Here is a 25,036-nt window from a genome sequence, read left to right as displayed (position 1 = left end):
GTTATTTTCTTAAATTAAATTTTGTGCTTCTTTTTCCAAGCTGTTTTCTTTTCATCATTTTCCTGAATAATTCTCTCTTTTCCCATGTACAAATGGATATTCTTGATGTTTCAATAAAGATTCTTCTCCACTGATAATGAAGGTGTACCAGTGAGGGGAGGAATGGGCTTCAGGAACAGGAACAATGTGAGAGGGAAGGAGCCTCAGCCAATGTAGGTATGGCTGCTGTCTCTCTCCCTCTCCCCAGTGATAAAAGGTTGTCAGTTATCACACTGTGTCCCTTGAGGAAATGACTGAAGGGATTTGATGACAAACTCCCCTGTCAGCTACACTTGTGGGTATCTTCAATGCCTCTCCATCAGTATGGGGTCTTGCCTCAGAGGGAATGGCCTCAGATACTCTTATTGAGATCTGACCTTAATTCTAGAAATATCCCCTTTTAACTTGTATTGAGAGACTTGACCAGAATCTGACTGATTTATTAAAGGGTTTAATAACAAGTCTTGGGTAAGGTGGGTGAAGAAAGGAGGGATATAGTTTGCCCTGGCACTCCTACTCAATCCTTTGTCTTTTGGGGGGGAAATTCCCTTTTCATACAGATTTCTCCATCCCTTTCCCAGCTAAAATAATCCCTCATTTAACTTATTTACTTATTTGGCCTAAGAGACTGAAGAAGGAATAAGTCCAGGTAAGCAGAAAAGGACAAGGGAGCTATGCTCTCCTTTCTGAGAGTCCATAGCCCCCCTTAAGGGTCTGAGATGTTTTTCCTCAGATTGAGAGAGGTTGAAAATGTCTTGTTTGAAGGAAGATCAGTTATCATCTTTGAAGGTAGAAACAGGATCCTCTCAGGTGGTTTCAGTGATTTCTCAGCAGCCTGAACTGGACCTCTCAGGTCCATGTCTCAGACCAGAAGTCCAGAGGCTCCTCAGAACCCTCAGAATAGTTTTTTTTTCTTCCCAGCAGCCTTTGCTCTCCAGCTGCCACTGGTTCTGTCTTAGTCTTCCTCTTAGAGTTCTAAATCTTTCCCTGCTCCCATCCTTACAACAACTCTTCTATTTATTTTATTTTTAAAATAATTTTAGTCTTCTTAAAAATCTCCTTTTTAAAAAAAAATATCTTCTTAAGAGTTCTTTTTAGGCTTGTATCCAATCTACGTTTTTCTTTTGGGTTTTGTTTGTAAACATTTCCAAGTAATTTTCTTCTTCTTTGTGGAGCTTCTCTGTCTTAAGTCTTGAGATTCTCTATCAACATAGAAGCTCTTAATTGTCCCCTTTTTTTGTTTGCTTATTCTTCTATCCTACTTCTTGACTTTGGATTTCATGTTAGTGTTGAGCCTGGTGCACTTGGATGAAAGGTCTATCTGATCTGAGCTTCTATTTTTTCAATAATCTTCTGCTCTGTTCACAGATCAACCTGGGAGACTACAAGTTTTCAGTGCCCACCCCAGTGTTCTCAGACATCTTTGTCTTATCTTCTAAATTATTTGGGACTAGAAAAATCACTCTGAAGTTGTTGCTTTTAAATTTTCATGATACAAATTCAATATAGTACATTATGTTGGGATGGAGGTATGCTGTGTAAGCCAGGCAAAAGTGCTTACCATCACTCCACAATTTGACTCTGCCTTCAGAATTCATGTTCTTGGAGTTAAAAAAAATTCTTTTCTCTACTTTGGCATCCCAAAAGGACTTCTTCTTAATATAAGTCCCAACTGAGTTAAAGCTTCTCCATTAAGGAAGACTAGTAATTAACTTTTGTATGATTTCTAAAAGATTAGAAATTTCTAAGAAACTTTGGCAAAGATTGTTGTCTAGGAGGTCTCTAGCAAGTTGGAAAATGAATCATAGGATCATAGAATTAGAGATAGAAGGAATTTCAAGAGCCATATAATCCAATCCCCTTATTTTACAGATCAGGAAACTGAAGCATAAACAGGTTAAGTGACTTGCCCATGGTCACATAGGTAAAGTATCAGGTGGGATTTAAACTCAAGTCTCCTGGCTCCCAGGACCATAGTTGATGAGTAGGTATGGATGGATTGTGATCATATTTTCGTAGTCAGTACTCACCTTGTTAATATCACAGATCCAACTTAAATGTCATCCTTGATTCTTCACTCTCATTTCTCATTTCCTCCCATATCTGTTGCCAAGGTCTATCTCATGCAATATCTCTCCAATAATCTTACTTCTCTCCTCTGACACTGACACCACTCTAGAACAGAGCCTCATCACCTCAGACTTAGACTTTACCATCATCTTCTTTCCTCAAGGCTCTCTTGACTTAAACCCATTCTCCATTCAGTCGTAAAAGTGATCTTCCTGAATCTTACTATGTTACCCCCTCTACTCAATAAATCCCAGTGGCTCCCTATTACCTCCAGGATCAAATATAAAATCCTTTGTTTGGCATTCAAGACCCTTCATGACCTTCTTTCACAACCTTTCCAGTCAGCTTCCATCTTATACTAACCTCCTCCACATTCTCTGCAATCCAGTGGCATTACCCTCTTTGTTGTTCCTCCAACAAGGCGCTCTCTCTTTGACATTTTCACTGGCTGTTCCAGGTGCCCATAATGCTCTCACGCCCCACCTCTGCCTTCTGGCTTCCCTAACTTCTTTCAGGTCTCAGCTAAAATTTGACCTTCTATAAGAAATCTTTCCTGATCCCTCAGTTCTGGTGCCTTCCCTCCATTGGTTATTTCAAGTTTATTCTGTTGTGTTTTGTTGGTATGTAGCTCTTTGCATGTGAGCTCCTTGAGAGCAAGGACTATCTTTCCTTCTTTGTAACCCCAGAACCTAGCATACTGCCTGGTCCATGGCAGGAGCTTAATAAATGTTTATCAGTGGGTGATTTATTGTTCATTTCATCCTCTGTTTCCCTCCTCGGCACTCCCCTCTGGAAGAGTTATCAGATGGTCTTCCTTGCAATTAGGTATCTAGGAAGTGAACAGGAGTGGGTATGGTTCAACCAAAGAGGCCACAGGCTAGGGAGTTGAAATGAATCACCTTTTCCACTGAGAGATGAGAGGATGACAAGTTACTGAAGAATTCTGGGGTTGGAATCAGAGGACTTGGGTTTAAGTGCCTACTCTAGTCACTCCTCATCTGTAAAATGCAGGATCTTTTGATCCTATAAACTTCCTTCTGAAATATATGTAACAAGATTGTTGGAAGTATGGTAGGAGGGAAGATCACTAACTCTTTAACTTGTTTGTCTGGTTTAGTCCGATATGGGCTTTTCTGGCCCAAGTAAGGTTGTTTTGCAGGAATCATGCCCCTCCTCCTGTTTACTTGTCTTTGTTGCAATGGGTTATTTATCAGAAAATAAGAGCCATTTAGTTATTGGTTTTTAATGAACATTTTTTATTTGTCTTATTTGGTTTGTCATGGAATATCCCAGGTAAGATAAACATTCAACAAAGATTACATCATAGAGTGGAAATTAATACACAAACAAATCCAACAAAGGTGTCTTTTGAGTTTTTATTTTTGAAAGAAAATTGGTCTAACTGTAAAGGGAGGGAGTAGGGAGGGAGAGGGAAGGGAAGAAAGGGCAGAGACAGGACAAGAACTATCCATGGAGAGGGTGTCATGTGGGTGTGTTTGAGGCTCCCTAGTCTAGGACACTTAAAATTGGCATTGTCAAATAGCTTTAGAAATTTATTTTACAAAATAGTGCAGAGTCCTTGGTCCCGGCTCTTCTTGAGATTGCCTTGCCTCCCTCTCTACCCCCAGGGCCGACAACTTTTACTCTCTATTTAACCAAAAAAAAATGTCATTGGAAAGCAAGGAGCACCTGATGGTGGTGGGGTGGATGGGAAGGCTAAGGAAAGAGGATGGGGTTTGATCCACAAGGCTGGCTGGGAAAACAGGAGTGGAGAGGCAGGGACTCCTACCTCTAACCCAAGTCTCTCTTACACAGCTTTTTTGGATCTCAAGCACCTACTGCCACTGGCTTCTTTCTTGCCTGTACCCTTGCCCTTCCCTGGGAAGTTTCCCTGATGTTTCCTACCCAGTGGTCAGTGGCCCATACATGGTTCTCACCCCAAAGCATGCAAGCTGTATCTGCCTCTCCTCTCCAACTAAATCTTCCCCAGAAGGGAAAACCCAGAATTTGGGGGTTCCATACTGTCATCCTCAAAAATAGGCTTTCCCCAAATCCCAGTGAATGTGTGTTTCTGCTACTGGGTTCCATTTGGCTCCAAGGTTGACAAGAAGAAATAGGCTTCGTTTTAATGTGAGGTAGCTTAAACAAGGGAAGAATGAGGCTGCTACTGCCTCAGTTTCCTTCATCTTGGTTGAAAAACAAAAACCTACCACACAAGAAGGGGGCAGGTCTTAGGTTAGAGAGACTGTTGGCCATCCCTCCAGAGAGAGGGCTTGAAGGAACATAAAAGAACAAAGCGCAGATCAACTTGTACTTTCCAACAAGGTTTTTTTTATATCAATTGATGTTTTAAAAAATACAGAGGTGTTTGACACAGAATAGCACCATTGTGTATGAGACACACAACTCCTGCATCTGCCCGGCACCTGAAGGGTTCATGCTTAGGCTGGGGGCAGCCACTTGGGGGGCTTTAGCTCACACCAGTTAGTTTCCCGCCTCTGCCTCGACCAAAAGGTCTTACAGGAAGACAATAAATAAATAGGTCACCGAGGTTTTACTTTGAGGTCTGCCCGGTTCCGGCCTCTTGGAATAGGAGGGGGGAAAAATGTCCAAAATGTAAGCATGTGGACGAATGGGCATCCGTTGGGGTCAGCCATTCAGTGCAGAAGTCCTAGAGTGACTGGAGATTTCAAAGTACTCAGGTCCTTCGGGTTTGGTACATGTTGTGTTGGATTGTTTCTGGGTTTGGGTTTTTACAAGAAGCAGACAGGGCCGATGTCCACACCAAATTCCTGATCAGCCCCCCCAATGTCCATAGGTGCAATGTCAATGATGGGAAGACGGGAGGTCTTCTGTGATCGGTACTCGATGACTGTCTTGCCCCACTTACCAGTGTGTTTCTGAAAAAGAAAGACAATGATTATTAAAGACAAGGTTCTATTAGCAGGGTCTCCTATCAGGCAGATGCTCACTAGCCCAGTCTAGAATCAAAAGTCTCCATACTTTCCAATCCCCCTTTCCTGGTTTGCTGAAAACTTTCCACATTTAAATTCCTTGTACTTCCAGGAAGAGACCTTTCTCCCACCTCCCACTCCAGCCTTCTTTCCCATTTAAGACCATATTTCCAGGGAGTGAAGCTCATTTATCTCTTAACTATATACTCTCTCTGTCTGTCTGTCTCTCTTTCTCGGTCTGTCTGTCTCTCCCCCCAACCCCCTTACTAGAAATAGCTTCAGAGAGATCCTAAACAGTGACTATTTATATATACTATATAAACAGTGAGTATATATATCCTTCACTCCTCTGAGAGAAGTAAAAGGCATTAAAAGTAGAATACAGTCATCTCCCCCAATGTTCTATGGCCCCTTTCTTCTGTATGCTATTTCCTCAGAGGTATACCTGATATCTTGGCCATAGATACAATCTGTCTACAGGTCCATTCCCTTCCTTACTCCAAGCTTAGCCATAGACCTTTTTGTTCCTATCTCTAATGGGCAGGCCATCCTCAATGGAGGATATGACTCCTTTTGTCTGGGAGCCCCTCACCGTGCAGCCATCTTTCAGCACGCTGTATGTGAATCTGCTGTTGCCCTCAGCCCGAATCTCGACATCGTTAGATCCCTGGATCAGCAAAGCCTTCTTGAGGTTACCAGCTGCCTCATCCAAGTAGGCAATGCTGTTCTTACAGTGGTAGGTGATGTTCTGGGAACCCTCAGTGGACAACAAGCGGAGGAAGGTCATCTGGACGTTGGCAGTGTTGGGGGCCAGGTTGTCATCTCCATAGCTGAACTGTGAAAGCAGAAAGCGGGGTCACGTGGGGAGGCATGGCAGGGTTCTTGTTACCCAAGGCTCTCAGAAGTCTTGAGGTATGGGCATGGGCATGCTTTCTGGTTCCCAGATATAGGAGACATTGGAAAGAACATGTGTTTTCAAGGACTAAGCTCTAGTGCTTGTGTTTCTAGAGGGCCCTTTCTGTTCCTTCCTCTATAATTGGAGATAATAGTTCCTGTCCTTCCCTGGCTGCTAGGACTAGACCAATGGAAGGTTGGGATCAATAAGAAAACAAACTTGGAAGGAGTAAAGGGTATCAAGACTTGGATGAATCATCCTAGTCTCAGGAAAGGTGGGGGCACTCACATGGAAGCCACCATTGATGGTTTCTCCAAACCAGACGTGTTTCTTTTCCTTGCCCTTGCTGCTCCACCAGTTCTTCTTGGGGACACTGTTTGGGTTGGGGTAGACACATGTCTCACCAGTCTCCATGTTGCAGAAAACTTTCATAGCATCCAAGGTGCAGCCCTGGTTGGGGTCAATCCAGTAGTCTCCTGCAGGAAGAGAGGTCTCCTGGGATCAGAACTGGGTACCTGTTACTTGTGGAGTTCAGTGCAGGGGACATGGGGTAGAACTTTTGAGGACTCCCTGCCTTTATTACTTACCGCTCTTCCATTCAGGGTGACAGAGTTGCAGGTCTCGGCAAGTGCGAGCTGGGTTCTTGCGAGAGCCCTCAGGGCTTCGGATGCTTTCAATCTGGTTGTTGAGGGACTTGAGGGTGGCATCAACCTCAGCATCATGTTGTCGCAGGTTGCCAGCTGCTTGGTCGGCTCTCATGTATTGCAGGGGGTCAGGGCCCTTCTCTCTCTGGCCCAAGCCAGCAAAGGCAGACATGTCAATGCCAGGACCAGGGGGACCTGGAGGTCCAGGAGGTCCAGGATTTCCAGGAGGACCCTATGGTAGAAAACAAAGAACCCCAGAGGTAAAAAAATCATTAGTGAGTTGGTAGAATGTAGTTTTGTGCCCATCCTTATTAGCTAGGTAAACAGGAGAAAGAGTCTTCTAATTCCTAAGAATCCTCATCTCTGGGGCAGCTAGGTGGTTCAGTGGATAAAGAGACAAACCTGGGGTTGGAAGTACCCAGGTTCAAATCTGGCCTCAGACACTTCCTAGTTGTGTGACCCTGGGCAAGTCACTTAACCACCACTACCTAACCCTTACCAATATTCTTATCAATTCTAAGACAAAAGGAAGGTAAGGGCTTTAAAAAAAAAAACAAAGAAGAACAACGCTCATTTCCAGAAAAGGAAATGGTAGTTGACACTGGTCCAGGATCTCAATTGTGCTGTTTTTTTCACAACTCTGCCCTCCATAAACTTTGAGCCCTTCCAAGGTCTTGGGAAACCATAGGTAGAAAAGATGAAGGGATTCTGTCACCTACATAATTACTCATGGACAGAAGGCAGGAAGGGACCTATTAATTGCTATGATTCCAGAAAACTCCCCAGGCTAGATACAGAGGCATCATGGTGGATATGGGATACTTACAGCAGGGCCAGTTTCACCAGAGCGACCTCGAGGACCAGGGGGACCAATGGGGCCAGGGATTCCATTGGAGCCATCTTTACCAGAAGGACCCACTGGGCCAGGTGGACCCTGAAGAAAAAGAAAAGGTAAGAAGCCTCAAGATTGGGTCCAAATGCTGAGAGATTGTCCTGCAAACAACAAGATCTGGGACAGGATAATCCTACTATAATGATCCTTTTGGGTTATTATTACTTATGGAAGTTGGAATCCCAGATTGTGTTGTTGAGACTTATTTTGCTTCTTTACTTAATAATTTCACAGTCTTAGATCTCCCAAATCTATATCTAGCTCAATATCATGATAATCCACAGGGATTGGAAATGGAAGAAATATAGGAATATACACGGGGGACATGGGGACAAAAAGAGGGTTGGCATCTGTTGTGTAGAGAAAAGGAACATAATCCATCCCCCCCTCCCCAGCATTCACTGATTAGGAAGAAGTGGTAAGAACCAGTTGAGAAGCCCCAAGCTTTATCTCTCCTCAATTTTTTTGTAATTCTTTTGTAAAGACCTGGGAAAGAGCCCACTTTCTCCACCCCCCACCCCACAATCATAGGCTACTTACTCGGGGACCAGAAGGACCAGCAGGACCAGAGGCACCTTGATCTCCAGAAGGACCCTGTATTGGAGAGAGTCGAAGGTCATCACACAGATAGGTCTCTATCTTTAGGTGAGCAGCCCTCTCTGCCTCGTAAGAGGTATCCTGTACATTCCCCCTTTTTCTTCCAAACCTTAGAAAAATTCTGGGTTTGATCTAGAATGACCCCAAGTTCCTTTTATATGGCATCAAGAAACCCCAGGTGGTGTTGGGTACTGAGAAGTTAAGAGGACCATGCAGCAGTCAAGCACTAGGAGCAGTACTCACAGGGGGACCAGGGAGACCTTGAAGACCAGTGAAACCACGGTGTCCCTTCAGTCCTCTCTCACCAGCCTCTCCAGTTTCTCCTTTGTCACCACGGGGACCTTGAGGACCCTAGAAGGTAGACAGCACAAAGGAGTATGAGTCAAAGTTGGGAAGGGCATCTTCTTTGTGTGCTTCCCTTCAAAGCTTCTTAAGTCACTGACAAGCCCCATTACAAGATTCCCAGGCACTTACTGCAATTCCCCTTGCTCCAGCTGGTCCTGCAGGACCCATGGGCCCTTGTGCACCCTGCAGAGAAAAGCAAAACAGCATCAGAAAGAAGCCCAAGGACAAGAACATTCTATTCCCTCACCTCCCACCTGGGACTCTGAACCAAAGTGTCAGGCCAGGGGCTCATAATTTCCCCATTCAGCTTGACCCTGAGCTTCTTCTCAGTCCCTACCCTGTCCAGAGATATCTTAGTCCTTAATGCCAGGGCTAAGACTTCAGGACAAGACAGGGCTGGCCATTAAACTTGTTTTGCCTCCCAGTAGCTCAGATAAGGACTTAGCTGGCTGCCCATAGTCAAATTTATATAGTCATTGACAGAAAGACACTCACAGATTCTCCTCTGTCTCCCTGTTTGCCGGTTGGTCCAACGGGTCCAGGAGAACCAGGGGGTCCAGGAGCTCCAGGACCACCAACAGGACCTGTTTCACCACGATCACCCTGGCAAGAAAGAAATACCACACTCAGGTCTTGTCAGAGGATGGTCCCCCCCTTCTTTCGTTCAAAACTCTTCAGAGGACACTTTCTGGTTTCAGATACAAGCCAACCAAAGGCAAAGGGGAGCCAAAGCTTTCTCTCAGGGCTAAGAGAGATCATCTTCGCCTCTCCCTACATCATTCCCCACTTCTCTCCAAGTCATTGAGTCTGAGGGAAAGCATCCCAACAGAGATAAGGAGATAACAAGTTTATTAGGACCAGTCTAGGGTTTGACTTTAATTTGGTCTCCTGCAACCAAAAAGCAGATCCTCTGAACCCCAGTAAGTACCTAAAAAGGGATTATTGATGGCAAGGGGACTTGAGCCTGAACATGGGAACTTCTATCTTCCTATGACCCTCCCAGGAAGGTAGACACCCTAGTCACACTCACCTTGACTCCTGCTGCACCATCTCTGCCTGGAGGCCCATCAGCACCAGGACTTCCCTGTGAAAGTGAAAACAGAAATGAGCTCCAGGCTCTTCTCCCTCCTCTTCCTGTCTACCCCAGGCCTGGCACTCTGTCATTTACATATTCCTTTAGTTGGCCCTCTGATGGAAAATGTCTTGAAGCACTTCTATTCTCTGTTGATCCTTGCATAGATCTATTTAAGGACCTTGAATCAGCGGGCCCCTCCCCACATGTTCAGGGCTGTCAGCTCATTTATTCTCAAGTTCCCCTTCTCATTCATTTTTCTGTTGCCTCCTTCCCCAGCATGTAGTTCTGAGCACTGATACACCCGCAGCCCTTTAGTCCTCTTCAATTCAGTCATCCTCTACTACTACTATCCTCCCATCTTATCTATATCTTTGGTTGCTTAGGAACCAATAGTTCATCCCAACAGCCTCTCCTAATGACTATTACCAAAGGGTTGGGGCCCTGGAACATAGGATGAAGACTGTGTTCACTGGAAAGGCCAGAAATAGCTCCTGGAAGTCTGCTTTCTCCATAGCACATGTATTTCTCTCATAGTAAAGCTCCATTGCTCACCTCACGCCCAGGTTCACCAGAAGGACCAGTCAAACCAGGAGGCCCCACAGGACCAGGAGGACCACGATCTCCAGAACCTCCGGGAGCTCCCTGCTTGCCAGGCTCACCCTAGAGAAAGATCAAGAATATGGATATTGAATTCACAGTCCCTCTAGTAGTTTTGGGTCACCACAGCTATTGTGGGAAAAGCCAGTCAAGGGAAATTCACTTATGCTATCAGTCAGACAGCCAGGTTATGTTGATAAAGTCTCAGTCAACCTTTAGGGCTTGGGAGATGAGTACAAGCTGCCTCTCAGCTCTCCTCTACCCTCCACTGTAGAAATTAGGGCCATCTGTAGCTTCAATCCTCCCTTCAGTCCAAAGGATAATGAATATATATATATATATATATATATATACATATATATATATATATATATTAGGAACCTCTTCATTTGGAGGGCAGTGGGGATAGGGGACCCTGGAAATTGTTTCTATCTATGAGACCTCCATGACAATATAGTCAGTCTGTTTGGTGCTCCAGAACAACATCTGGACCATTGTCTAATTCAGTAACCAAGAGACATGATTGCTCACTGAAGGGCCAGGTAGACCAGGGAAGCCTCTTTCACCACGTTGACCAGGCAATCCAACAATTCCTCTTTGACCAGCCAAACCCTGGGGACCGGGAGGACCATCAGGACCCTAGAGAAGAAGAAACAAAGTTAAAACTGATCCAGGGAAGTCAATCCATACCTGTTTCCACAGGATAACTTCTCAAGGAATTAGAGTTGGTCATGTTCTACTAGTATGGTCCTTTTCTCTCCCTCCCTCAAAAAACGAAATCTCCCTTCTACTTCCTTCCCTCCATTTTAATTCAAAAGCTAACCCATTTCCTGACCACAGGAAGTAGGTGGGAGAGGGAATAGGAGGTTTGAGCTGAGTCTTGAGAATCTGGCACTGATCATATTCATGGGGTGCCCCAAGAAGAAAGTTAAAGGCTTGGCCACAAAACTTACTGAGGGACCATCATCTCCAGGCTCTCCTTTCTCACCAGGGGCACCAGCAGGACCTTGAAGACCAGGATCACCAGCCCGACCTGGGGGACCAGTATCTCCTCGAGATCCTTTGGGACCATCTTTTCCAGAAGCTCCAGGAGGACCAGGGGGACCAGGATTACCCTGAAGTAGAAAACAGACAGTGGGGACCTGTTCTCCACAGTTTCTTGTCTCAACCTATCAATAGCCTGAGGAAGAATATACATTTGCCTTCAGCTTCCTAGGCAGAGTGCTCTAAGGACCTGGAAAAGCCATACCTGCTTTCTAAGAACCTTCCTTATTCCCTCTATATAAAGTAATCTGGTCCAACCTGGTTTTTTACAGTCTTATCTTCTATTATCTCTTTATTTGAATGGTCTACCATTCAATGGCCTCTTCTTGGAATGTCCTCCATCTTCCTTTCCAACTATCTATCCAACTATCTTGGAATGTCCTCCATCTTCCTTTCCAACTATCTTCTCTATCCTTAACCAAAATCCACAGCTCCTGTGAAATCTGGCAGGAGCCCTCATACTATCAGAGGGAACTCTCTCCCTCCTCAGAGACTCCTATGGACTTTATATAATTTATACCATCAGGGGAATTTAAAATATAAGACCCTTTCAGTTACTGTTTTGTAGGATTACAATAGTTCTCTTTTTATGAATGGTACTCATTTCCTGGCTATATATATATATAATAAGATTTTGGAGGGCAGGGACCACATCTCATGTTTTGTTTTGTTGTTGTTTTTTTTTTAACATTCCCACAGTGCCTAGTATAGTGCTGGGTGGACAGCTGATGCTCAATAAGTCTTCAAATCTAAGTTAGAAAAAGACCTCTCAGATCTAGTCCATCAAGACCAGCCCCTGAAGAAGGAAATTTCTCTACTATTGTTAATTAGAGGCAGTTGAGTTCCACTGTTCTGAGTCAGGAATTTGTGGATTCCTCATTGAGCATTTAGTCCCAAATCCACTAGAGAGTCCTGTTCCCAGTTAGTGAAGAAAGTGGGGAACAGGGACAAACATGCCCCCACTTCAGGACCTTCCTTCACACAGAAGCTTATGTTGGGTTGGCTTTGTTCTAAAGAGAGCAGTTAGGCTCCATGCCCAAGGTATTTCCTGCCTCATCTGCTCTCTCAAGTTCATTCATGAACTTAGGGAAGAAAAGAGAAGATGATTTAATATGAGTCCTCTGTCTGGTTGAGTTGATCTGCCCCAACCTGTGGTGCCAAGATGCTTAGACCTACCACTCTCCTGTCCATGCCCCCAGACATAGAGAAAAAAACCAACCGGGATCAATAACTCACATTGGAACCTGGAGGTCCAACACGGCCAGCAGCTCCTGGGAATCCAGTAGCTCCCTGGGTAAGAAAAGAAAGTCATTGAACCTGTGAGCCGGAAGGAAGCTCCTAGAACAAGTTTAGAGAATTGCTCTCTCTCTAAATCTTAAATTCTAGAAATATAAGAAGGGAGGAAGGTGGAATATGGTAGGCTTTCTGTCCACAGTTCGTAAGGAAAAAGTGTGCCCTCTTGGAACTGACCCAAGTGCAGACAGAGATGCTTCACTGAGCCCATGCACTGGGCTCTGATTCTCAGTTGCTCCCCAAAAGTAGCACCCACCTGAGGTGGGGATGGGGGTGAACAAAGAAAGCAAAAGGCAGTGTGGATCAAGGTAAAGAAAGCTCCCAAAACCCATCATGTGCTATGGCATAGGCAAAAGTCTGAACCTCACCACTACCACCCCCAAACTGCTGCTGTGCCATCATGGAATTGGCAGGACTCAAGGAGAAAGAACAAAACAAAGGAACACAAATAGAAGAGGAATGAATAACAGAAGTGCTGTTTTTAAGACAAGCACACAGGTTTAATCATCCCTTTCCATCTGTTCTGAACTTTTTCAGGGACTCTTCATGTGAACTGAATGCCTAACAGAAACCACAAGATTGAGTCCTTCTCCAGGTAGCATTTACTTAAGGGGGTGGGAAAACCCCCTGTGTTCTCCCAGTCTCTTACTCCCTCACTTCCAATAATCTCTAAGCCCCATTCTCCCTCTGGTTCCTACCAAAGTGGGTTAAGGAAGAAAGGAGAAGGGACAGGATGAAACTCACAGGAGGACCCTGGGCACCACGGGTTCCTTTAGGACCAGTCACTCCAGTTGGACCCTAGGATGGGAAAAGAAAGAGTTAAGTGAGTTGGAGAAGTTAATAGTGCCATATTATCTTAAAGGAGACTCGCTTTGGTAAGCAGAAACCAGAAAAGGGAAGATACTGGATGCCCAAAATGGACTTAGAGGTGTTGAATGTTCAGCACTAGCTAGCACCAGTCTGGAAAGGAGATCTCTGGGAAAGGGGATGCCTAACCTTCACTGGAGCCAGTGCTCCCAGGAAGTTTTTCCTGCTATATTACTCCAACCTCCATTCCTATGGAGATATAGTCATTGACTCTATTCATTGTAGACAGTAAATAGTTGGTCTTTGCTGGGTTCTGTACACACACACACACACACACACACACACACACACACACACACACACCCCTCCTCCAGGGATGAGCTCACCATCCTGAGCCTTCTCTGAATTCCCACTGGTTTTTCCAATTCCTTCCCTTTCTTAATTTGGAAGTACAGATCCCCTGTATTGACTTTTGCTGTCTTTAGATCTGGCCTTATTGATGAAAGGACCAAACTATTCCCAGAAAACTAGTTCCTGAATGGAAGCCTGGCTCCTCAGTAAAAACCAATGACTCCAAACCCAGGGAGAGTCCCCATGACTAGCTGAGGTCCTGGAGGTAGCAACTTTCATAGCACCAACTCTTCCCTGGTAGCCATGACCTTGGCCTTTAAGGGCCAGCTTACCTGAGGCCAGGACAGGTACCTCCTTCTATCCTAGTTGTGAATCCAAGCTTTGAAATAGTTCCTGAAAGAACTTAGGGCTACTTACCTGAGGCCCAGGTGCTCCAGATGGACCCTGAGGACCAGGGGAACCAGAATCTCCCTTCTGGCCAGATGGTCCTTGCTCACCCTTAGCACCAGGCTGACCATCAGCACCCTGTCTCACAAAAGAATAGACATGAATGAGAAATGAGGAAAGTAACTGAAAGCCCTTCTCCAGAGTAAAAGGTGTATGTGCATGTATGTGTTTTGTGTCATGTTGGAAAGTATACCATGGCCCAACAGACCTAAGGAGAGGATTAGAGAGAGAGCTACTATTTCCCCCAAACCTTTCCATCACCATCCTACCTCTCCATCCCTTACAGGTTAAGACAAAGCCCCAGGATGCACAATCCTAGAACACCCTCCCACCACACCCATAATAAAGTTAGAAGAAGGATGCCATGAGAACCTGTAGATTTTGAACGATTGAGATGGGAAGATCATGTTTCATTATATAATTATCCCTCTGGACTAATCCAAGAAACTACATGGAAATCTTTTTGAGAGCTAGCTAGATAGAAGAATAGGAAATCTCTATCAAAGGCTAGGGATAAGGGAGGGAAGGAAGAAGGGAGAGGTGGTAGGAAGGAAGGGGGGAGAGAGAGGGAGGGGGACAGTCAGAGAGAGAGAGAGAGTTAGTTTTCCTGACTTCTGTATATGGCTTTGGTGGGGGTTCTGTGCCCCGAGAGATACTCTCCATGGAACCAGAGCTTGAACAAAGTTAATTTAACAAAGGGGAACCTAGAAAGGCCCTGAAAAGTTAATCCACATCCCATTCTAGAGGCTATAGTGACCCAAATGACAACCAAAATATGTGTGAATGATTCAGTGGGTAGAAGAAGTTACTTACAGGAGGGCCTGCAAATCCAGCTGGGCCAGGGGGTCCAGTCTCTCCACGTTCACCCTATAGTACAAGGAGTCTCAATGAATACATGTGAACGTCCAACATCTTGACTACTTTAGCTCCCACCCTGGGACCCAAAGACAAGGAGAGACTATGGCAACCTTGAAGCCCAGGTTAGCCAGTGAAGGTAACCCACAAGGAAAAAAGACTGTTAATTTGGATTTAGCATTTTTCCTCCTGGTCCTAGCAAACAGTTGAAAAATTGGGAACTTGAAGTGTCAGGTCCTGAAATCTGTTGGTCAAGATGCTCACTGGCACAAAGTTCCATTTTGACTAAGACTTCTTAGTCAAAAATTCTTCTGACCAGTTCCTAGTTGCGTTTATGTTAGAGCAATGCTCTTCATATTTCACTGACATGCCCTAAGATCTAGATCAAGGGCAGGAATTCTTAACCAAAGGTCTACAGACCTCCATAGGACCTGTGGACAGATTTCAAGGGGTACATAAATTTGGAAGTGTTAACATTTTGATGACTATGTTTCAATAAAATTGGTTTCCTTTGTAATTTGATATATTTTATCTCATGCATTTAAAAACATTTTAGAGAAGGGAGTAGTAGGCTTCATCAAACTGTCAAAGAGATCCATGACATAAAAAGAAGTTAAGGACTTCTGGTCTAGGGTCTCTTTTAAAGGGCATCCGAAAGTAACTGAAGATTCCAAAGTCCTTTGACAAAAGAATAAGCCCAGCTTCAAGAATCTACTTTTCAGCACAATGGTCTTAAGCAGCAAGTAGCACCATGGCCAGTGAAATTCAGGTATATACTCTTATGACATTCACTGTCCTCCAAGCCCAGAGAGAAGGAAAGGTGCACATTTCCTAGACCATCTTCAGAGACCCAAGCACCAGTTAGATGAAAACAGATTCCTTGGCACCCAGGAGAATAGGGGTGCTATTCCAGGTTCAAAGTGAGCAGGAGATAAAGGAGGGGGTTTTCTAAAAAATAAGGAATAAGAACTCACTGGGGCACCACGGGCACCAGCAGTTCCAGCAGGACCAGGGGGACCAGATTCACCCTAGGGAGAAGAGAATGAACCAGATTAAGTTAAATGAACAGAGACCTTGGTCCTAGAGAAATTCTTTAACACCAAAATATAAACAGAAGACCCAAACAACCCAATCATTCAGACCAATAACTTCTTAATAGTATTCCGCCCCACCCCCTTGGAGATGCCTTCATGCCATAAAGACAGATAAGGGTCCTAGGATTAGCAAAAAGAAAGAATATGAGTTTTCAGAAAGGTAAAAATGAGGAAATACAAAGGAGAATCTCCTGATTTAGAATGGGGAGAACCCTACCCTCTATGGAAACTGACATCTGTTTCCTAAAGGAGAAAATTTAATAACAACTCACCTTCTCGCCATTGGGGCCAGCAGGGCCAGGGGGACCAATTGGACCAGTCAGACCCTAGGGAAAGGGGAGAGAAGATTTTCTAAGATACTAGGACAGCATCTGAAATACAGCAGAGACTCTATAAAGATTCAGTCACTGAATCAATTGACTCTCCCAAACTCTGTAGATTTCATTAACTTTCTCACTTGCTAAAATCTGTTCTTCTCCTTCTAGGGCTCAGCCAGATTGTTTTTTGCCTCTGCTTAACCCATACTAGCTGACAGGAGCAGGGATCATCTATCCCAATAGTTTTTGGAATTCTGTCCCCATAGCCAGGGGCAAGTGCAAATGACTGAGTCCCTAGGCCATTGTCAATCATACACAAACTTTCCATGTGACTCAATTCCCTTTACTTACTCTGCCGCCATCTTTGCCAGGAGCTCCCTCTGGGCCTTTTTCACCAACATCACCCTGAGAAGATAAATACAAGTTTTAACAGAATTCTGGACCCCATCCACCACCCCACTGCAAATGTTTTCTTAAGTAGACCTGAGTACTCCTCTTCAACACCCAGACTACTGAGATGACCAAGTTTGGAGAAGGGACCAAGCACTCATGGAGGAGGTCAAAGGGTCAAGAACTGACAAGTAGGGTGAAGTTAGCCTGTTGTGGAAAAGCTTTATTTCCAGCTGATAAGGGAGTACTGTCCTTTGTTTAGTTGGGATGATAGGAAAGAATGCAGGGAACTGAGGGGGGAAAGTGGGAAAGAAGGGGCTAAATCAGGAGAGGGCAATCCCTCTCTTGGAGAGGGAGAGAACTTCTTAAACACTGAGCAGCACTCTATAAAGCAAATCTAAGGAGCAAAGGAAAAGGACTCATTTTAGGGCAGAGGATGGAGGATGCTAATCTGAGGTGGAGGAAAATGGTATCATGAAGCATGGAACTACAGAAAGATGTGTATGAATGTCATGGGTCCCTTAAAGCAGGAGAATGGCATGAAAGTAGAAAGAAATAGGAGATTATTGGAGCCCAGAATCTTGTCCTCAATTCATCAAGAAGATGAGGGAAGAGGGGGCAGCTGGGTGGCTCAGTGGATTGAGAGCCAGGCCTAGAGACAGGAGGCCCTAGGTTCAAATCTGGCCTCAGACACTTCCTAGTTCTGTGACCCTGGGCAAGTCACTTGACCCCCATTGCCTAGCCCTTACCACTCTTCTGCCTTGGAGCCAATACACAGTATTGACTCCAAGACAGAAGGTAAGGGTTAAAAAAAAAGATGAGGGAAGGGTGAGAGTAGTAAAGGGAAAGCTTCTGGAAGTCAAGGACTCAACACAATAATCTTGATTATGGTCAATGATATGAAAAGAGAGAAAGAACTTCTATTCAGGGAACTTCTAATTATATTACCCAGAGGTCATTCCCTGTCTCAAAGTCCTTCAAAGAGGAAGAAGCATCATTACTTGGATCTCAAAGCCAGATTTGTATTCAAGGGAGCATGAGCTGTCAAGTGTCCTGACTTCTAGACTCCTAATCACCAGACCTAGTCCCTTCCCACTCTGGGGGCCACTGAGCCTTTTGCCAAGATGTCATGATAGGCCATTCTTCCCTCCCAATAATAGGCTCCCCTAAATATATTTAAGAATAATGCAAGGGCATGATCTAGATTAGAAGGTAGTAAGATGGTGGAGAGTGGAGCAACATTCATACTTGAGAACTGGTACTTACTCTGTCTCCTTTTGGCCCAGCAATACCAGCTGCACCTCTCTCACCAGGCATTCCTTGCAGACCTGGGGGACCTTGAGCACCATTAGGGCCAGCTGGACCAGTTGCACCCTATGTTAAAGAGAAAGAATTTGTGATTTGAAACATCAACAACCAAGCTCCAAGGACAGAGAAACCTTTTCCTTCCCTTTCTTCCATTTGTAAAAATGCATCCATATAGGGGCAGTTAAGTGGCCTGGAGTCAGGAGGACCTGGATTCAAATCTGACCCAGACATTTCCTAGATGTATACCCCGGGCAAGTCATTTAATGTCATCTGCTTAGCCTTTACCACGCTTAGAGTTGTGACTCTCTCTGTCATACTACTTTTTCCCATCCTAAACCTTCATACTCTTTCCAGCTCTCTATAATTTATGGACTCTTCTCCAACCTTTCCTCTGGAAGGTAGAAGCAGATCCTTTGGCACCCTTCAGGGAAACATCATTAGATCCTGCCCCTAAATCTTCAGAACCCACTTACTTTAGGACCATCAGTTCCAGGAGTTCCAGGGAGACCCCGGGCACCCTGTAGACCTTGAGCACCAGGAGATCCACGTTCGCCTGGGAAACCACGTTCACCCTGTAGTAGAGGAAATCAAAGAACTATCGGGATGGAGCAGGGTTAGTGACATTACCCTTATCACATGCAGTAGAGGAAGGTTAGGGACAGAGATTGGGGAGGCTGAGACACTTAATCAAAATAGAATATATGGAATCAAGAAAGAAGAATAGATTTTGAGCAATTGAGTAGAATTTCTGATTTGGAGTGGAATAAAGGAAAGAGCGAGTCCAGGGGAGATAGTCCAGAAATGGTCAGGATTTTCATACTATAATATAAGTCAACTAGATAGCATACTCACTCTGGGACCCACGAGGCCAGGAGCACCAGCTTCACCGGGAACACCCTGGGAAAACACAAAGGATTCAAGATGAGGAAGAAGTTTCCAGATGTCATAAAGGATGGGTTACCCAGGTGATGGTTTGCTTAGAGGCCATAGAAGAAGACTCCAACAGTGTGAGGAATTCAGGGAAGCTGGAAAGTATTCTTAGGCTGGGAACCACATTGCTTGCCTCTTTGTATTAGAAGGGATGCTGGTGAACTTCAGTCGAATGGGTTTTTGATAGAATTCACAGCACAGAGTATTTTTAGGGCATATGCCTCCATTGTATTATCTTGCTAGGAATGCAAAGGATATCAAAATAATCTTTTCCCAAGGATCCCTGGGACACAATGCACTAATAGTGTTGTGAACAGAATCAACCATTCTTGAGAGCAACTTGGAGCTAAGTTCAAAAGGGCTATCAGTATGCTTTGACTCAGCAATATCACCACTAGGTTCATATCCACAAAAAGATCAAAATAGAAGGAAAAGGACGTATGCACACAAAAATATTGATAGCAACTCTTTTTTGTGGTGACAAAGAACTGGAAATTGAGGGGATGCCCATCAATTGGGGAATAGCTAAATAAATTGTGGTATCTGATTATGATAAAATAGTATTGTGCTATAAGAAATGTTGAGCAGAATGCTTTCAGAAAAATCTGGAAAGACATCCATGAACTGATGCAAAGTGAAATGAGCAGAACTAAGAGAACATAGCAACAGCAATATAGTATAATGATCATCTGTGAATGACTTAGCTTTTCTTAGCAATACAAAAATCTAAGACAATTCTGAAAGACTTGTGATAAAAAATGCAATTCACCACCACAGAAAGAAATTATGGAGTCTGAATACAGGTCAAAGCATACTTTTTTAACTTCAATTTTCTTAGAGTTGGGTTTTTTTTGATCTGTGTTTTCTTTCATATGACTAATATGGAAAAATATTTTGCACAGTTACATATGTATAACCTTGCCTTCTCAGTGAAGATGAGGAGAAAGGAGTGAAAATCTGGAGCTCAAATTTTTAAAAAATTGAATGCTAAAAACTGGAAAAATATAATATTTTTAGGAGTCTTTTCTGTCCAAGTGGGTAGGCTGTAGACACTCACCTGATCACCTGGTTTTCCACCTTCACCTGGAGAGCCAGGAGGGCCAGGAAGTCCCTAGAAACCAAAGTGACATATATTAAACACAGGATGAAGGAGTAATCTGGCCCTCAAAGCACTAGGTGGCACTTCCATTTTTCCTTGGCTCAGATTCAGTCTCAGAGAGAAATAGTAACAAAGGATGAAGATTCTAAGAGCCTAAAATGGAGTGGTAGCCCTCTCCTCCATTCTTCCCACTCTTTAGGCAGTAGGTGATATTTCCCTGACATTGTCTATTGCAATCCAGAAATAGCCCTCATCTAATCCATTCCTTCCTTTGTAAAAAGAATTAATCTGGCACTTACCTGGAAGCCAGATGGTCCAGGAGCACCCTGTTCACCCCTCTCACCAACAGGACCCTGAAGGAGAAAAGGGAAATAGTGAGTAGAATACACTAATGAACTACTATGAGTCACAACAGGATGGGATCTGTGAGGTAAAGAATACAACAAGAAACTTTAGATAGCAAGAAATTCCTGGACTTTCCAATATTGGGGGCAGTTTCTATTTTGGTGTGTAAAATTTACAAGAGGAAGCTGCAATTCTCCTTATTCAAAAGCTTAATGATTGGCAACCTTGATAGGAACGTGGAGCAGCTTGATGGTTCATGCCCTCTCCATTCCTCAATGACCAGATTGATGTTAACTTAGGTCTTAAATGTCCATGTCAAAAATCTACTAACATAACTTCTAGATGGACTGAGGCATTCTCTACTTCTAGCCTCCAAACCTCCAAACCTATGCCCATGAGAGACTAGGCAAGTGCGTACCGCTGGTCCAGGGGGTCCTGCAGCACCTGTTTCACCATCCTTGCCAGGAAGACCCTAAAAAAGAAAAGAACTCAGGTGACTTCAAGAAAACATTCCCTCTTCTGATTATCTAGCACTCTGACTTCAGACTTCAAGATATCTTCTCCGTCTCCATTCTCTCCATGAGTCTTTTCAACAAGATTTATCTGATGATGCCATGAAAAAATCCACTTTCCAAGAACATAGCTATAAACATATCCTCAATTTCCTATTTCTTTAGCATTCCTTGTATATCAGCTCCACATTCCTCAGCTCTATCTCCTTCTAGCTTACTTCTAGCCTTTCTTTGGACTCCTGATTTTCAATGTGTCTATATGCTGTCCTTTCTAATTTGACTTCTGACTTTTGCTTCTGCCATATATTTTGGAAATGGATTCTCATGTCACACTTATTTCTTTTCACACTGTTGGTCTTTAGACAGTCTTCTCTAATCCTCACACATCTTCCTCAACATGAAGGATTCAAAACAACTAAAAGTTAAAGAAATGATGCTCTCTTTCTGTTCTTTCAACCTGTTCCTTTTTTTTAACAGCAATGTTAAAAATGTTAAAATGTTCTCTCTAATCCTCTCTCTTTGCCTTCCCTATGTTCATAGCTGCTCTGGAGGAATAGGAATAGATGTGATTAAAGGGAGTATACTCACTCTAAGTCCAGGAGCACCAGGTAGTCCCTTCTCACCAGCTTTGCCAGCTTCCCCCTGGTGGAAAGAAAATACAATCTTGTGGTTAGGTGACCTGAGAGGAAAGCTGTAGGAATGACCCAAGCCAGTAGAACAATGTTCTCCCAAAAGGTAGATCAAGAATGAAGCATGTTGCCAGTGCTGTATCCAGAATGAGGTAGGAAATAGATTAGGATAGTCCAGGAATGTACCACCATATTGCAGTGTCATGCCCAAGATGATTGAAAGTTAAAACTGACTTAGACGGCAGATATCTCTAAGGAGTATTTGTGTTTCACCAGAATTCTGGTTTTGTTTGGCATAGAGCTTATAGAAGCTGCACTACACACAATAGTGAAGTTAATGTCTTCTATTGCCCTAAGATTAGCAGTTCATGAACTAGAACAGGCAATGAAAGCAAGACAGGAGGGCTAATGTCACATAGGGGAGGGGAAAATGCAAGCTATGACTTACATTGGCACCTTTAGGACCAGGGAATCCCATGACACCAGGTTGCCCACGAGCTCCCTGGGGTCCTGGAGGCCCAGGACGACCATCCTCACCAGGGGCTCCCTGTGAAAAAAGCACATCCATTTCAAAATTACTAGAAATTGAACCTCCAAGCCTATGTACCCAGCATCAGGTAGGCACCAAGAACCTGAACTAGTGCTATGCAACTAAAAACGACAGCATAGGACTTTTCTAGTTTGCTAATGATTATATTAATCATGTCTGGAATATTTGTCTCATAAATCTTGATCTAGAAAGGAAGCTTCTTGAGCTTTTTCCTTCTCTGAAAAAAAAGGGGGTTAATTTCCTTAGAATAATATATTGTCAATGCTAATTAGATTTCCCCATAGCCCATACATTCTGTTCAATACACAACATCTAAGTCCTAAAAATATAGTTTCAAATATGTTACCCACAGCTCTTAACAGTCAAAAAGTTCCAAACACTGTCATTACAATCTGTACCCACCTCCCCACAAATCACATATACCTAACTTGTCATTCCCCTTCCTACTCCACATTCTCAAACTTCTTTTCTCCTGACAGATCATTCTTCCTTCCTGTCTTTCAGCCATCATCCCCAGGAAATAATAGCATGTAACTTACAGAAGGACCGACTTTGCCTTGAGGGCCAGCATCACCAGGGCGACCAGTTAGACCCTGTGTAGAGGAGAGAGAAGTTCTAGTAGGAGTCCTTTTTCTCCTTTATTAGTTCCCATACTACTTCAGGGTCTATCCTCTTTAGAACCTTGGAAGAGGGAAGGCATGCTTCAAGGGGATAAGATTTCTGGGTCTGAGATATTTAGTCATAAGATCCAAATGGGGCAAAGGGGATAGGTGGAAAGACTGGAGTCCAAATAAATGGGCACCTAACCCCAGTATCTTTCTTAAAATGGAAGGGCCCATCATCTGGAATCAGATCCAGAGATACCCCTTGATGCCAGCACCTGAAGCTATGTATTCCTTACTTCCTGCTGCATAGCATCACCCAGAGACCCTGGAGAGTAGATCCTTCCTACAAAAGGATGTAGACGTGGGCAGAGGAAGGAATTATATATGTGTGTATGTGACTGGCATATCCACAGACTTGGAAGAAAATTGAGTCCTTTCTGCAATTACTGTGGCACTGGTCACTTCTTCTGTCTTTTGCTTATTTTTCAAGTGTCCAACAAAGCTTTCATTGCAGGGGCCTCTGAGCTCTGAGAGAGGGTATGGAAGTCAAATCTGTGTCTTGGAAACATCTGTCCAAAGAGGTTGGTAAACTTACTCTGGCTCCAGGGAGGCCAGGTTCTCCAGGACGACCAGGGTCACCATTGGCTCCTTTGGGACCACCAAGACCACTGGGTCCACGTTCACCAGGGGCTCCCTGTCCAAGTGAAGGTTAATAGAGAGAGGGAATTAGTAGGAGACCCATATAACATCCAGAGTGGGTCAAAGCAGAGCAACTTGAATAGGCAAACAAGCTTTGGGGCTAGACCTATAACTTTTAAGGTAAAGTGAGATTATTTACCTTGGGACCTGCAAGACCATCCTGCCCTGGGAAACCACGGTTGCCAGGAGCACCCTGGGAAGAAAGAAGAGAGGTCAAGAAATTTAAGAACAGACCCTGCTCAAATAACTGAAACTAGAGAGTATCACCTCTATCTGCCCAGAAATAAGGTTCACTAGACTAGTCTTAGAGGTCTTAGAGGAGAAGGGTAAAGCGTTAAAAATAGCAGCCTGAGCTGCTCCCCACCTCACTATGAAAGAGCCCAGAGGATCTCATACGTGTTATCATGTGGAAGCAAGAATTGGGAAGGCATTATTATCTCCAGGTGTTGTTATGGGAGAGGGAATAAAGGGGAGATTGATGACCAGAGAGGTCAAGGGGCCAAAGACACACAAAGCATATCCCTGTTGAGACCCGGATCAGGAACCAACTCTAGCATCTCAGTGGGAAGGCTCTTTAGCCACATCCCACCACCAGTTTGAGGATAATCAGTTCTACTCACTCTCTCTCCAGGAGGACCAACAGGTCCAGCAGCACCAGGCTCCCCACGAGCACCTCTCTTGCCTTCTTCACCAGCTGGGCCAGGAGGTCCCTGAGGTCCAGCAGGACCCTGAGGGGAAAGCACAAAAGAAAAGTCTACTAAGAATCTGGATGCTTCTTGGGGGAAGTTAAATATTAGTAAATCTAAACAGTCCACATAGCCTTTCCTGGGAACAGAAGATATTCTGATGAAATTCATCCCTAGGAAAAGATACTTTAACTGGCAGAGGGGACCCTTTCTACAACTGGATTGGGAACACAAAAAAATTAGGTGGTGTAAATGAGAAATGATGGCCAGAAATAAATTCAAAGGTTCAATCTACACAGCTAAAGCTGAATAAGAAGGACAAGGTCAAAGTCAGCTAAGGCATTCTTGACCCTGGATTTCAAGGAGGAAGGGTTTTAGAAGATTTAGAAAATTATTAAGTTAGTTTATGTAGCAACAAGGGTATAAAGTAAAAATTAAAACAATTAACCAAAGTTCAGAAAGGTTCTCTGGAAATTACAGGAAGAAGAGCACTAGCCCCATCTCCACAAGGAAGGTCAAGACCAAGTGCTACAGATGAACCATTATCTCTGACTCCATTTACCCAAGTACAAAATCTGAACCAGAGATGAGGAGAGGTGCTTTTGCCCTGAGGAGTCAAACACACTGCCCACTGGCTGTAAGTAGCAATACTCCTGAGTGTGGCCCAGACCAGATTAAATTGTAATTGGAAATATTTAGCAAAATAAAAACACAATAGAACACAGGTAATGTTATGTGGTTTACTAAGTCAATATGGCTTCTACCCATTCCCATTCCCCAGGGATCTGGCTTAATGATCCCTTTTCTAGTTGAGTTTGATACTCTGCCTTAGTTGATCTGGAGGATCCTCTCAACTTTCAGGAAGGGAACTCAGAGTTTGTCCAACTTGTACCTGACTAAGAATTCCCTTCATTGTATGCTTCCAAACTGATCATTTAGCCTCCAATGGAAGATCTCCAATGGTGGA

General features: G+C 44.0%; 1 protein-coding gene across 4 annotated transcripts in view; it reads right to left on the bottom strand.

Moving 5' to 3' along the window:
* Positions 1–4,417: 4,417 nt before the first annotated feature.
* Positions 4,418–25,036, bottom strand: part of COL2A1 (collagen type II alpha 1 chain) — a 44,763-nt gene continuing 24,144 nt past the window's right edge. For all 4 annotated transcript variants that reach the window (XM_056798373.1, XM_056798374.1, XM_056798375.1 and 1 more), the window contains 32 exons: positions 24,004–24,111; positions 23,523–23,576; positions 23,280–23,378; positions 22,619–22,672; positions 21,978–22,076; positions 21,489–21,542; positions 20,807–20,860; positions 20,343–20,396; positions 20,002–20,055; positions 18,867–18,911; positions 18,488–18,586; positions 17,973–18,080; positions 16,668–16,721; positions 16,272–16,325; positions 15,880–15,933; positions 14,864–14,917; positions 14,021–14,128; positions 13,190–13,243; positions 12,389–12,442; positions 11,062–11,223; positions 10,640–10,747; positions 10,064–10,171; positions 9,467–9,520; positions 8,932–9,039; positions 8,566–8,619; positions 8,335–8,442; positions 8,035–8,088; positions 7,429–7,536; positions 6,546–6,834; positions 6,247–6,434; positions 5,656–5,898; positions 4,418–5,009 (listed from right to left, as the gene is read on the bottom strand). In XM_056798373.1, coding sequence (XP_056654351.1) covers positions 4,863–5,009; positions 5,656–5,898; positions 6,247–6,434; positions 6,546–6,834; positions 7,429–7,536; positions 8,035–8,088; positions 8,335–8,442; positions 8,566–8,619; positions 8,932–9,039; positions 9,467–9,520; positions 10,064–10,171; positions 10,640–10,747; positions 11,062–11,223; positions 12,389–12,442; positions 13,190–13,243; positions 14,021–14,128; positions 14,864–14,917; positions 15,880–15,933; positions 16,272–16,325; positions 16,668–16,721; positions 17,973–18,080; positions 18,488–18,586; positions 18,867–18,911; positions 20,002–20,055; positions 20,343–20,396; positions 20,807–20,860; positions 21,489–21,542; positions 21,978–22,076; positions 22,619–22,672; positions 23,280–23,378; positions 23,523–23,576; positions 24,004–24,111 — 3,045 coding nt within the window. In that variant the 3' untranslated portion in view covers positions 4,418–4,862. The remainder of the gene's footprint in view (positions 5,010–5,655; positions 5,899–6,246; positions 6,435–6,545; positions 6,835–7,428; positions 7,537–8,034; positions 8,089–8,334; positions 8,443–8,565; positions 8,620–8,931; positions 9,040–9,466; positions 9,521–10,063; positions 10,172–10,639; positions 10,748–11,061; positions 11,224–12,388; positions 12,443–13,189; positions 13,244–14,020; positions 14,129–14,863; positions 14,918–15,879; positions 15,934–16,271; positions 16,326–16,667; positions 16,722–17,972; positions 18,081–18,487; positions 18,587–18,866; positions 18,912–20,001; positions 20,056–20,342; positions 20,397–20,806; positions 20,861–21,488; positions 21,543–21,977; positions 22,077–22,618; positions 22,673–23,279; positions 23,379–23,522; positions 23,577–24,003; positions 24,112–25,036) is intronic.

This window comes from Monodelphis domestica, chromosome 5, assembly GCF_027887165.1.
Source record: "Monodelphis domestica isolate mMonDom1 chromosome 5, mMonDom1.pri, whole genome shotgun sequence".
NCBI lineage: Eukaryota > Metazoa > Chordata > Mammalia > Didelphimorphia > Didelphidae > Monodelphis > Monodelphis domestica.
Note: the sequence above shows the minus strand (reverse complement) of the source record. Positions and strands in the feature narration are given on the sequence as shown.